At 32.3% G+C, this 14,838-nt stretch overlaps 1 protein-coding gene across 17 annotated transcripts in view; it reads right to left on the bottom strand.

Annotated features, from left to right (window-relative positions):
• CCSER1 (coiled-coil serine rich protein 1) overlaps positions 1-14,838 on the bottom strand; it is a 1,481,066-nt gene that overhangs the window by 313,665 nt on the left and 1,152,563 nt on the right. For 3 of the 17 annotated variants that reach the window (XM_016951876.3, XM_054683836.2, XR_010156642.1), the window contains one exon: positions 12,260-12,305. The exons of 13 other annotated variants lie outside the window; for them this stretch is intronic. In XM_016951876.3, the coding sequence (XP_016807365.2) occupies positions 12,260-12,305 (46 nt within the window). Of the gene's footprint in view, positions 1-11,187; positions 11,279-12,259; positions 12,306-14,838 lie in introns of those variants that run through there. One more of the 17 variants, XM_016951877.3, reaches the window with a different exon arrangement.

Genomic DNA, 14,838 nt, shown 5'->3' with positions numbered 1-14,838 from the left:
ACACTCAGACTTGAGACAAACTACCTGAAAATTTGTGTGACTTCAAATCTGATTTCAAATTAAGATTTTGAGGAATGACTTCAATATTTCATTTCAAAAAGCCACATTATCATGGAAATACTTTGATAGACCGCTATACTTATAGAAGGCATACATCTTTATTTAGTTACTATAAAGTCCCTAGGTTAAAGATTTTTTGTTTTAATTTGTATTTTTTTGTGCATAAAATATCCTAATACAAAATATACTCAAATGGCTTTTAAAACAGCTATTTATATCAAATTACTGAGACATACATAAAAACACAGGAGGCTGATTCATGGTATGATGCTTAACACCAAAGAGCAAATAGGAAAACTGTGATGTGCTATCATCATGAGCCACTCTTCTCTAGAATAATGACAAAAAGAGCAACAACCAGAACAAACAAACCTAGAGGTTTCTCTTTGTATGCATTATGCAATATCACATATGCATGAATATAAATACATCTTTATAACTCTCAGATTTCTATGTTTTCTAAAATAATTGTTCATGATCTTTGTAAAATAATAAAATTGATATTTTAATTTTTCAAAATATTTACTTTCCCATATTTCAGTAATTAAATATTAACGTTTCTTCAGAAAAAAATATATAACCATTTAGATAACAGACTTACTTTCTAATAAATTTTGTACTCAAAATCTTTATGGTATTTTTGGAGACTAACTGTAGTAAAAATTTTGCCTCTTTACAAACAATACCGTATTTCTTTAAAAATTAATTTCTTGTATATTTTGTCTATCTCACTTTCTGATACAACAAGAAATTTGTAATTCTATTTATATCCTATAAAAACTAAGATCCACTGCATTTACTTGAATTATTTCATTTTGCCGTTTTCAAAATTATAAACAATACAGAAAAATCTCTAACCAAAAAGGTAGTATTGGTCATATATTTCATTAGACAGCTTAAATCATATTTTCTCACTGTCATTATATTGAGATAACATTGCTAGCTTTTTGGAAATTAAAGGGTTTGCCATATTCCACTACTGTGTAAGCAAGCACCTAAGGCAAGAACTGTGTTTTAGTCATCTTGTTAAGAGTATCATCTTCTACCTAATATGATACCTGAACCATATTTGTTGTTATTGAGTTGGAGTAGAACAATGAAAATAATTTGTGCAATAAAGTCAGGAAAAAAAATTTGAAATCTGACTCTGGCATTGTACTCTGTCTGTAGCATGCTGAATACACACTCCCAAAATATATGGAGCCCTTGATACCTTAGTTGAACTCATTTGAAAATAGGATCTGTACAATGTAATTAGGCTAAGGATGTTTAGACAAGATGAGATTATCTTGGATGAATCCTAAATCCAATCAGTTTATGAAATTAAAAACAAGGGAAGTTGGAGGTATACACAGGAAGAGCCATGGGGAAATAGGGGGAGAGACTAGAGTAGTGTCCACAAGCCAAGAAACATCAGGAACCCCTGACAGCCTCTAGAGCTAACAGATGGGCTCAAAACAGACTCTCCTTCGAACCTCCAGAAGGAACAAACCCTGTTGCCATCCTGATTTTGTATTTCAGGCCTCCAGAAGAGAATGTATTTGTGTTGTTTTAAGCCACAGAGTTTGTGGTAACTTGTTAGGCAGGCCTAGGAAACTAAGACAAGCAGATAGTCAATAAGAGAGTTCGACATATTATTTTAAAATGGGACAAGGTTTCATTTTTTGGATCTATCAGGAAGATTAAATAACGTATTAAGTCTCCACTAGAATTTCCCAAATGATCTTGTCCAAAACATGCTTCTGTTAGTAAGGTGTACACATATAATTTGTACAAGTTTGCACAAACTATAACCCATTAAAAGGAAATTTTCACATATATTTCTATATTGCTGATGATTTAGAAATGAGTATAATAAAAATTCAACTAAATGCAGTGAATATTATTAAGGAACTATAGTTTCTTTAAGAAATTTAAATTACTTGTAATATCAAGAAGTCAGACACACAATTTTCATTTTCTTCCCTGAATGCTTGACTTCTTGACCATTCCATTACAGCTACCCACAATAAATGAGTGACCTCAACATGAAATGTAGAATGAAGGAATAAAAAAAAAGAGGGGTGGGGAGGAGGAAAAGGAAGACTCTAAGCTCTTAACTCCTGAAAGGCCAGAGGAAAGCTTTCAGAGTACATAACTTGAAAAGCAATTATAGCCTTAAATTTTTGCAGATCAAACAAATATAATGTAATTTTTAAAGGCTTTTAAACTTGACAGCCTGACCACATAATATCTTTTGCTATTCTTTTTAATGTTTTGCCTCTTTTGGCTATTCCTTGACATGAGAACAAAGAAACTCATTCTCTGGTTTATAATAAATAAAAGTTAAAAAAACATCACCATAGATCCCACTTTCTAACTTAAACAACATCTTGCAGAAAACAAAATTTTAAAAAGACATACAGAATAAAATGTAGAACTACTTCAAAACGTGCATTGAATGCATTCTCACCAACAAGTTTTTATAGAATAACCTCAATGTTCAATGCATATTTACTTATAAGGGATGATTTATTTTCCTTTCCCATGTCAATTGAAACAAAAGCAGTGGTAAACAAATAACATGTTATTCATTTGGTGTACTAATTTACATTTTATGCATAAAAATAATACATTAGAAAAAGACTCTTGACTTAATAGAAGGACTTACCTTAATCTGTTCAAGTTAAATTTTACTACATTGATAATAACAAAAGACCCTCAATTAAGTGGTTGCTGTACATCTATGTGTACCGAGTTTCCAAATGCTATAAATACCCAAACAACAGACATTAAGAAAATAAAAGATCTATTTATATATGTACACGTGATTCTAAATGACAGTTGGCCAGTACAACAAGGGTTGTAGTGGATGGTGCTGAGTGGGAAAGGAACTCTAAGGAATGTTCCTGTGAGGGTCTCCCATGAAATCTGATCTCAGTGCATTTTTTTTGTCTCCAGATTTTACATTTATTCTTTTCAAATTTAAAAACAGGCAAATTATTTTTTATAGACAGGCTTATCTAAACAAGTTCATGTGAAAGATGTCTAAAATTCAATGTTAATTTATCAGTTTCTAATTTGAATTGTCACTGCTGAAGGAACCGGATACTTAAGGGTCCCAGGTCCCAGCCTTATATTCTCTCTGTAGATGTCATATGGGAGAGGAGATAACAGATCATAATGAGAGGGGTACATATGGAGCATGGAATAGTATAGACAAGTGGATACTCAAGCATTGAGCTCAGTTAACCAATACCTTCATTTCCACAATAAATAAAAATGATTCACCTCCTGACTTTTTTAAAATTTATTTTTGCTCTGTTTTAATGATTCTTAAATGCTCCACTTCTGATGGATGCCTTCTTTCTTTACATATTGTAATACATTGAGGCCTAATACAGCTACAATTTAAGGGCTTGCCATTCATATCAGACTTTTGCAATGAGTTGAAGTCCCTGATCTGTTTGTTCTTTAAGAAGCAAAGCAAAACAAAACAAAAATTATCTATATTTATTTCCAATTATATCTAATTATTTGATATAAAGATTAGATCATAAGTAATATTTACCTCATTTCACAAACAAATTGAAGAATGGACTTAAAATAGCTTATTTTGGGTTGTCTGAGTAATCTAGCATAAGCAATTTTAAGTTCAAATTATTTGAACATAATTTTGGACAACTTAAAAAAAAAACAACCCTGAATTTTAATAAAAATTCAGTGTCTTTTGCCTTAAAATGATACAAAGCTTATTCAAACAAGAGAAATAACAGCAATACTCATGAATTTTGTTTGATTTATAACAGACACTGTCTTTTTCACACACTGCAAGGGAATCTTTCAGTTGTACAAATACCCAGTTCTCTAGCTCTGTGGACCATGTACAGCTCCTCAAACAAGCTGTGTTCTGGGTTCTGCCAGGCCTTCCACATGCTCCTGGACTTGCTCTTGTTCACATTCAACAACTAACTTCTATTCGCCTTTCAAGAGTTACTCGGGCATCGCTTGCTAGTTTGATAGAGGAAAATTTTCCAAATTTAGGGGGAAGAGGACATGATGCTTTAACAGAAATATTAAAGAAAACAACCTTGGAAGAAAAAAATGGGACAAATGAGTTAGAAGTCTGCGTTTATCACAAAGTCTTGGATGTTGGGTAAACCAATTAATCTTTCAATAATTTATCTGTGATGTGGATGGACTGGAATCAAGAATCTCTAGGAACATTTACAATTATGTATTGTCAGCTCATGGCAATTTCTCATGCTTTTCTTTACTCAGAGCCTCACATGCTTTGAATCTGTGTCCCCGCCAAATCCCATGTCAAATTGTAATCCCCACTGTTGGAGGTGGGGCCTGGTGGGAGGTGACTGAATCATAGGGGCACTTTCTAGTGAATGGTTTAGCACCATCCCCTTGGTGCTGTTCTCGTGATAGCAAGCGAGTTCTTCATGAGATCTGGCTGTTTAAAACTCTTTGGCACCTCCCTTCTCTCTCTTGCTCCTGCTCCAGCCATGTGATATGTGTGCGCCCCCTTTGCTTCTGTCGTGACTGTAAGTTTCCTGAGGAATCCCCAGAAGCCCAGCAGATGCTAGCATCATGCTTCCTGTACGGTTTGTACAACCATGAGCCAATTAAACCTCTTTTCTTTATAAATTCCCCAGTCTCGGGTATTTCTTCATAGCAGTGCGAGAACTAACAAATACAGAGCCTTTGAAATATTTTACACATTCTAGAAAAGTAATAACAGATCAAATTAAATTTACCCTCAAATTCCATGATATCAATGGGCCCTAACTGCTAAATCTAAATTATATTTACTAATATATTTCTTCAATATGTTGCCTTAATCTTGACTTTAATTTATGTTATTAGTGATCTTATTACCTATCTGCAAGCTTTAATAAGGAAGGATCCAACACTTTAATAACGCCAGCACCGTCTTGGGTGCTTACAGATATTTATTAATACTGTGGAAGGTAAAATAATTATAAAATAATATATATAAAAGAAAAAATTGATTTTAATAAGAGGTGCTAATTTAATAATCAAAAAGTCAAAGTTCTCAGAGAGTATTCTGATTATTCCTAATTATTAAAAATGGTAACTTAATTTACTAGTTAGCTCATTAATTATTTAAAAGGAAAATATAAAATCAAGACATTCTTTTATTTTGTTTTAGGATTAGCCCACAACATGTCTTATCTATTAAATTTATTTATTCAATTTTCAATCTTTAAATGTTATCATTCTGTTTTAGAATAATTTCATAATAGGCAAATGTTCTTTGAGTAATGAAAAGTTTAGTTAGCACATATGACAATGTAAAATTAATGTTGAGTTTCAAACAGTTCAAACATTTGAATATGTTTTCTATAGAAAAAGAATATGTTAATTTTGGTAAGACAAAACTGTAACAACATGAAATACATACTATAATCATTGAGGTATAGAAGTATGGGATAGTAAAAGAAGTACTAGATCATTCATATTTTAATAGTTCAGTATTGGTTCCTGCCTCTCCTCTGTACCATACTGGGTGCATATTTTCTAATTCATCATTAACTTTTAATATATTATAAAACTGTATTGACAGATAAATGTACACATATACACAAATAAAAAGAAATGTCTGCAAGACAGCTAGTATAGAGGTAAGAGGCATAAACTACAAAAACACTGGGAATATGGTCATTTTGATAATATCTTAGCAGCAAATATAATTTAAATAAGGCCACACATTAAATCACAACATGTCATAAATTATATATAAATATAGCACAGATATTTATGTAAATATTTTTAAAGCAAAGTTTTCATTTCATTCATTCCACTCCCAGTGTTAATTTCTTCCCTTAACATTTCTCATAGTGCAGGTTTGCTGGCAATACGTTTCTCAGTATTTATTTGTCTGAGAAAAACTTCAATTTCCCTTCCATTTTTGGATGATATAGTCACTGACTATAGAATGTTTTGTAGCTAGCTTGTTAGTTTATCCCTCTCAAAACTTTAAAGATGCCACTTCATAGCTTACAGAGTACCTGATGAGAAGTCTACTATAATCCTGTCTTTGTTTCTTTGTAGATAGCATGTATTTCTCCCTCTTCAGATTACCTTCAGACTTTTTCTTGTCTGATTTTCTACATTTTGAATATAATATGCCTGATTGTGTTTTGTTGTTGTTATTGTTTTTTATCTGTTTGTTCTTTAAGCTTCTTGGATCTATAATTTGGTATGTGCCATTATTTTAGAAAATTTGTGGCCATTTTTCTCAAACATTTCTTCTTTATTGTTTTCTCTCTTCTTCCATTGGGATTTCAATTACAAATAAATTAGATGACTTGATATTTTTCCACAGCTCCTTAATGTTCTTCCCCCATCCCATAATCCCACCACATATTTTTTTCCTTTTGTGTTTCAGTTGGGCAATTTCTATTGACCTCTCTCTTCAAGTTCATAATTCTCTCCTTGGCTGTGTTGAGTTTACAGATGAGACCATCACAGGCATTCCTCATCTCTGTTACCGAGCTTTTAATGAATTGAATTTCCATTCAATTCATTCTTACAGCTCTAACTCAGTAATTAGACATCTGTTCTCTCATGCTGTCAAACTCTTCCATTAAAATATTTAACACAATAATTGTAATTATTTTAATTCCCCTTGTTAATAGTTCCAATATCTTCATAATATCTGAATCTGATTCTGTTGATTCTTTTATCACTAGGCAGTGCTTTGCTTTCTCTTGCTTCTCTGAATGCCCCAGAAATTCTGTGGAAAGCAGACATCTTATGTAGGACATTATAGACTTTAATAAATCAGCTGTATGCCCAGAAATGAGCATGCTTTTCCTTCTATGAAGCCTTTAGTGTGGGAGTCTAGGTCAATAAAGGCAGGTGTTGAGCTGGGTTTGTTATTGTTGCTATGGTTACCCCCAAGCTTAAATTTTCTCTAACAGTACCTTGCATTTAGAATAGTGACTGGTTTGTCATAGGGTTTTTCCTGATGTAAGTTCCTCCTTTGGCTTTAGGTCTCTCCTTTGCACTGTGTTTCAGAGAAAATCTCTTTCCACACTCTTGTGACTTTCCTAGTCATATCCCACTGTTATTTATGACTCAATCGTTATTAGTCTATAAAACAAGAAGGGAGGCATTCTCTCTTTCTCTGATCAACTCTAAGTCTTAAAGCAGGCACTATGTTCCTGGCTGTCACTGTTGTGGCCTCAGTACTACAGCCTCTCCTCCACCTGTGGTTCTAGGCCCATCATGTATTTTTGTATCTGTCCCAAGAATAAATGATCTTTTTCTGCTCCCTTCCCCTAGCTGCAATGGATTTTCACCAGGGTCCTAAGAGTGACTGTGTTGTTGCTCTTTCCCCTGCATTTTAGGCTTTTGTTTTGTATGGATAAAGGAAGGAAGCAACAGAATAGAGTTTTGTGCCTTTCTTGCAGTAGCTGTTGTTCCCTTCTTCAAGCCTTTAGCACAAGAGACAGCTTCTCAGGAATCTTGCTATTATTTTTATGTGAGCATTCAGTGAGGTCTATAAAGAGCCTGTAAGCAGGTGCAAATTCTCACCATATTTATATTTCCTTCCTATCTCACACTTGACTCATCGATTCATTAACCTTTTTGTTGTTGTTGTTGTTTTTGCAAAATTCTATGTTCTGGCTGTGTCTGCTACAACTGGTCTCACCTTGTCAGTATCTATCTTTACTTATGTACAGGTTAGTTGGTTGCCGTGTGACTTTAACTCTCTGATGGTTAAAGAAAAATTGTGAATTTGAATTTTCTCCAGATTTTGTGTTGTTATTATAAGGGTATGAACAATGTTCTTTCCAGCTTTCTACATCCTACGCTAAAACCAGAAGGTGTGTGTGTACGTATGTGTATGTATGTGTATATGTGTGTGTGTGTGTATATATATATATATACATGAGTGTATATATATATACATGAATGTATATATATCCTATATATATATGAGTGTATATATATATCCTATATATATGAGTGTATATATATATATCCTAAATAAACTCAATAGCCTAGAATAGTAATTACTGTTGTTTATATATCAAAGAAAATGTCATTTATTTTTTTCTTTTACCAGAATAGAGCATAACTTTTACTCTTTAGTAGCTCAAAAATGGTCAGCTCAATTACATGTAAAATCATTACTGTGGTCTCAAAAGAAAGGTAATATTCAGAATTTGCCTTCCACAGGATTATAACACATATTGCATTTTTCCTTTGTGCATTTCCCTCTTTCTAGCTATCTATTGTATTAGCTTAGCCTCTTCCTGTGGTATGTGGATGATTTTATCATGCCACTTAAAACTTTTCCCTGCTCTTCACTCTCTGACTGAAGCCTACCTTCTGAAGATTAGAGCTTCTTTAATCCTAAATACATATGTGCACTTAAATGTGAAGTTATAGACACAATGCACTTGCTTTTGTTCCCTAAGAATGCACAGTCAAGTAGGCATTGGTTTACTCAGGTTTGAAGCAACCTTACCAGACAGATTATCTGAAGATATATTTCAAACACAGTTACAGGAAAAGTTATGTTAGTCCTCACTACTGTGGAAGCTTGGTCCTATCCTGTTTATAAGCCTGGCAAAGAATGAAGAAAACAAATAAAATCAAAGCTATATCTAAAATAGAATGATAAATAATGCAAATACATTGTGTGGAACAGTAGATACAGAAAAAAGGGAAATGACAGGAAATAAACTGATTAATTGAAAAGAAAAGGGAATAAATCAGAAGGCACAGTGCAAAAACTAGTCAGAAACATCTGTTCTTACAGACACTTATTAGAACTATTTTTTCTAACTTTGAGGTTAGTATTATTTTCAGTAAATACATTGTTTTCCTGACTTTTTTCTTGAATTTTTTGTGTTCATGAATTCTGAATTTAAAAATTGCTCTTTAGTAGGAAAAAAACTTGACTGGAAATTAGGGTAGGTATGTTTTTAAGGTACCCCACTTTAAATATATAATTTCAGTCCCATTTGTGCTATAAAATAACTGCTATCTGATTCTGAATAGCAAGGCAGTATTATTTTCATGTATATTCAGTTCAGTTGGGTTAACATTGAACTATCTGATGAATGATTCAGCTAAATTAGGTAACTACTCCTGAATAGACAACTTACAAACATTTGGTGCTCCTTTCATTCATATACTGAGAAATAAAGAAGCGATGTTATAAAATATGAAAGCATGTGACCTACATTTAATTTTTTTAACCAAATTGGTTTTGAATTGTTGAATACATTACGAAACTTGATGTTTACTATTTTTTTCTAGAGAACACACATTTATGGTTTATTAAATTTTAGAGTTACATGCTTCTGTAATTTGGAACTCTTAAAGTAGTAATTATGGTCACAAAATGGAAAACAATAACCAAATTGAAATCAGTTCTTGTATTTTGAATGTTGAGGCAGTAATCTATGGGTCACATCTTTGCCAAATTTTATCCAAATGTTAAAGATCTCCATTCATATCACATGTAGATAAGGTTATACCAACACATGGTAGAGTTTCATGTAACAATACTGATTACAATTTTAAAACATAAACCCATCGGAAATTGAGAAGAGAACTGTATCTGAATAAATGATGCATCATTTCGGTATTTAAATAAAAATGTACTAGTAGCATTCAAATAACTTTCCAAGACTCCACATTATCCAACTTAGTGAACCTTCATCAAGCGTTTTCTCTGAAAGTGGAAAATACTAACCAAACCTATACTATTTCCAATTTAACATTGATAAATTATTAGCAACAAATAAATGCATATTTGTGTGGGCCTGTTAATTAAAAGCTATACAGTGCTTTCCAAGATAGAGAGTGAATCCTGTCATTGTAGATTCACAGCCTTTCTAATCATATCATCATCTAGGCAATCCCTCTCTGTTGCTAAATTCCATTTCAAATTATTGTTAAGGAAAATTTCTTGACTGATTATATTTTTGAAATAGTTAAAATGGCAACCATAAAACAAAGTCCTTAAAACTGAATTAAAAAAAAAAAACTAAACTTTAATTGTAACTTCAAGAAAGTATTCATCACACCTTGTGATGTAGGTAGAAATGGAAAAAAAACAAAACAAACACGCTAGAATCAAGAACCAACTATAAAATTTCTAGATAGGTATTCACAGGAAGTAGGGTAGAAACAAAAATGTTTACTATTAATATTCTAACATTTGTGTGTAGAAAAAAAGCATTCATTCCTTCTACATAACAACTTTGATAAGCACCACAATTACAAATACTCAAGGAGATTCTTCTAATGTGTAATGCAGAGATCCTAAAATTTGCATTTGACTAAAAGAAAATGTGATAATAAGCATTCCACATTCATGAATCTTACATGCTTATCTTTGCCGAGTCCGCATATTTAGGAAGGTAATATCCATTTTATCGTGGTACATATTGGTAAATATTGCAACTTAAGACCCTCAGACTTACAGAAATCATACATCTTTTTGTTTTTCTATTTTTAGTAAGATTAACTCACTTAACTGGAACCAGTGATCTAAAATCTCAAATATCCAGTATTTTTATTTACATATAAATACATTTTGATTTCGTGAAAGCAAAAGGTAAGTTTAATTCAAATTAAGGATAATAATTCCATACCCTTTATATTTCCGCTTATGGCTTCATAGCACATATAATAAATTCACAGTTCCCCAAATCTCTAGTAAAAATATCTTCTCTATCTCCATAACAGCATTTTCTATATTCAATGAAATATAACATATAGCACAAGGACTTTTTTCTTTAAAAAGAGACACATCTTAAAAAAAAAAACAAACCCATTGAAGTTTTTGCTATGGTTTTCAATTTTCATTAATTAATACTGCCGTAATGCCTATATTTAAGAAGCCATATCTTTAGTGTACATTAGAAATGTAGACGATAGAGAGACCTATGAAAAGAAATAAGAGCAAAGGACAATTTGAGATGTTTGAGAGATTTAACTTTAGGTGGATTTTTAATATATCTAAACCCCATCTTCTGTTCACATTAGCAGTTCTGTCTACTGCAACTATATTCATAAGAACCCAAACTTTCAAAATTTTTTCATTAGAAAGGAGATAGTAAAGTACATATTTTTTTGTTCATTGTTGGGGCAGCTTTATCATGGTGCAAAGTCCTGCATTTTTTGTTGAAGTGATTCACGGATCCTTCTCAGTGAATGTCATCAACTCATATGTTTTTTTCTGCCAATAGTGAAGAAAAGCATTATGCAAACAGGACTGTACCTTTGAATCACCTTTAACATCATATTAAGATGGATTTACTTGGCATTTATTGCTAGGCATGACAATTAGAGTCACATGGATGTCTTGCTGTAGCAGTCTATAATGGAGGTAAACAACCATGATTATCTGACGGATGCTGGTGTGGGAAAAGAGGAAAGACATGGATGGAATGGGCAATGAAAATAGCTCTTTCTCAAAGTCTGATGGCACTTTGGAGAGTCTACATATTCAATTTACATATACATTTCTCATTGACAAAAAGTACATGTTAAAGCAGACAAGCTGTCACAGAAATCTCCCGAACTGAAATGCAGGTATCTGACCCTGCCGAGGTGCATATATTTATAACACAGCTGAGCAAGGTTGTAAACTCTGGGCTTTCTATCTAAAAATTTATAGATTAATTTCAATTTTCTAAATGTGATGACTTTGGGAAAAAAAACCAACATTGTTACAATGTCAAGTTTGCTTTAAATTCACTAGAAGAAGTATTTCTTTTAATGGATTTCCTTTTCTAGGAAAGTTCTCATTAGCTGTGGCAAAAACACAACTGTGCATGATATAAGAAGTCTTTGAACCAATAAGTAAAAGGAGTTAGAACTTAAGAAACCTTACTGAGTTGAGAGAGAGAGTGCTAATATTGTTGCTAAATGAAAATAAACTTAAGTAAGAGTCACTTCTTTCTTTGCCCCAGACTTTGAGCCATTAGTCTCAATGCAGTTGGCCACATTGCAATGCAGTTTTCTTAAATGGGCTGGATAATGACAAACAGATAAGGAAGAGGCAAAGGGAACCATTTACTACAAACACATTATAGGTAATATACAACACTGGGGATTGCATATTGACCTTTGGGCATTTGGTCTCAATCAGCATGCCATGCTACAGCACAGGAACACAGTCATGTTTACAACACAGAGCTGAATTTAAGAGACTCACATAATTGCCTGCGAGAAGGTACAGGAGCACTTCCATAAGCTGTGCCCTGTAAATAAAACAAATTTTTTTTTTTTTGGAGCAAATGATGTCAGCATTAGTAACAGTAGAAAATGGTGGAGAAATGAATAGAAATCAAAATAAATAAAGGTGGCTTAAGAGGCTGCTTTTATCAAATAAGTCCTATGAGTTCCTATTTTTGGCAGACAAATATATATTAATGTTTGTAGGAAATTAAGTAAAAAATATATATAACACACCAAAACATGAAAGTAAAATAAAAATTACAGCAAAAGATGGGAACATTTAAATTTGACAGGAAGTTTTGTGAAAAGTAGAACACACATGATATTTATGAAGTGGCCTCCTTAAAAAGTAGGTTCCCTTGCACCAATTCCTTAGCTGATGCAAACATTTTCTCAAAATCTTTTAAACTAAGCAGTGCATTAGTAGTTGCTCTTTTCTTTTTCTACCTCAAATACTATAGAAAGGAAAGATGAAGACTTCAATAAAATGGCCCTAATCTATGCATAAACAAAAGCATAGAAAAAGCAGCATTATTTAATAAAAGGAAAAAAGTTATTACATGAAAATATTAATTGTGTATGAAGGGCATAAAAGTTAGAATGAACACATCTAAATAGTTTCTACATCCCTCCAGTTAAAAGAGAGCTGTACAAACACATATTGCAATTTAAATTATATATTTTTATTCCTAGCAATGACCTCTGTCACAGAATTATAATATACTCAAGGACATGTTTTAAAACATTAAGTAAATAAAAATCTCAGTGAATCAATAATTCATTATAAATATAATAACTTAGAAATGACAAGAATATCTTTAAAAGATTAAATAATATGTATTGAACATTTATTCTGTAAAGCTCTTATGCTTAGCACACGAAAAGTATGATCTCATTTAGTTCCCACAACAGTCCCTGAGGTAGTTACCAGTTTTTATTTTCTTTTATTATTATTTCCATTTTTGCTGACAGAAAAATTCTTTTTAGGATTAAGTAATTTTAGATTTGGTTCAGAATCAGTTAAAGAACTATTAAGTTTTTAAGGATAGCTAAATAGTTAAAGTGGCGGATCCACAAAATGATCCCTGTTGCCAAATTTTAATGAACTTTACTTCTAATAAAGAATAGCAAATCCTAATATTAAGGCCTTGGACCTATAAAGACATACTAAAGAGGGAGCTTATCTTGTAAAATATTTGCACGATTGCATTAAAGGGTGATAAATAAGACATGCAAATCCATGCTTAAATTTCCTTTGTCTAAGAATATGTTTCTGTCTCTAATCTATTTAGGGAGAGGTTATGGTCTATTGGAATTTGCCTGGGGTAGTTTTAAATGCATTTTGCTCTGAAGAGCGACTTGTGAGTAAATTTGATGAAATGATTACAACCTCCACATAGAAGAAAGCATAATAATCTATAAAATTGCTGTATAGACCCAAGTATAGGTTGTTAGCACCAACCCCATCAGTCATTCGCCCCTAACAAGCATTGAATGACATAAGACAGAATCTTGAATAGACTAATGTTTACTACTTTGAGTCTAAGGGCAGAAATCATGGCAGGTTATCTAAGCACTGTTTCAGCATTGCATTTGAGATGGAATAAAGTCACACCTGTATAATTCATGATTTAGAAGTCAAGAAAGATCTAGATCAGAAAGGAGATCTGCCTAAATCTGGAAGATTCTAAACTGGGATATGCACACATAGGTTTATTTGAATCTACAGCACAATATTCACTATACAAGGCTGATTTTTTAAAAAAGTTATCATTATTTAAGGCAAAGACTCACCAATATTTGCGACAAAAACATTCAAGTTTTTTTTAACTTTGTAAGTTACATCAAGTCTAAGTAATTAAAAGCTAAAAATAACAAAAACCAATATTTTTTAAAAGCTCTATTATTAAATATCAAAATACAAACTAAAAACACATGTTTTCTATTTATTTGAAAAATATTTCTGAGGCCTGTAATATGTTAGGACTGATCTTCATTAGAGATTTAACTAGGGAAAGAGGAATACTACAATGCATTCCTATAACAAACAAGGAACAAACTTACAAAGAAAAATGTAAACTATGAGAAAGTAATATATTTATAATACACTGACTGGAGAAGCTAGTCTCCTAATATCAAAAACTTCAAGTTGTTGAGATAAATCACGGGAAAGTCACAATTAAGTAAGTCCAGAATAGCTAAACAAAATTCTGCTGAAGAAGACCTCGGCTTTACATTTTTATCTAACTGGTTCCAAGGCATTTACTACATGATACTTCTTTCATTCTAATGAAAAATCTGATGTCATATGGTCGACATCCTGAGTTGTCTCTCCAGATCACAGTTCTCCCCTACAGTTACCTACTTCTGTATCAATTAAGTTTCTTTTTGATTGCACTTTGTACTTGTGGCTGCCTTGTATTTGTATTTTTTCATTACACTGTCAGAGTCATTTAATTTAGTTATATGTTTATGCTCAATGAAATCTTTTACAATGAGAAATTCCATCAGGGAGGGGCTTCAAGATAGCTGACTAGAGGCATGTGATACTTGATC

The sequence above is a fragment of the Pan troglodytes genome, chromosome 3 (genome assembly GCF_028858775.2).
Source record: "Pan troglodytes isolate AG18354 chromosome 3, NHGRI_mPanTro3-v2.0_pri, whole genome shotgun sequence".
NCBI classification, from domain to species: domain Eukaryota; kingdom Metazoa; phylum Chordata; class Mammalia; order Primates; family Hominidae; genus Pan; species Pan troglodytes.
Note: the sequence above shows the minus strand (reverse complement) of the source record. Positions and strands in the feature narration are given on the sequence as shown.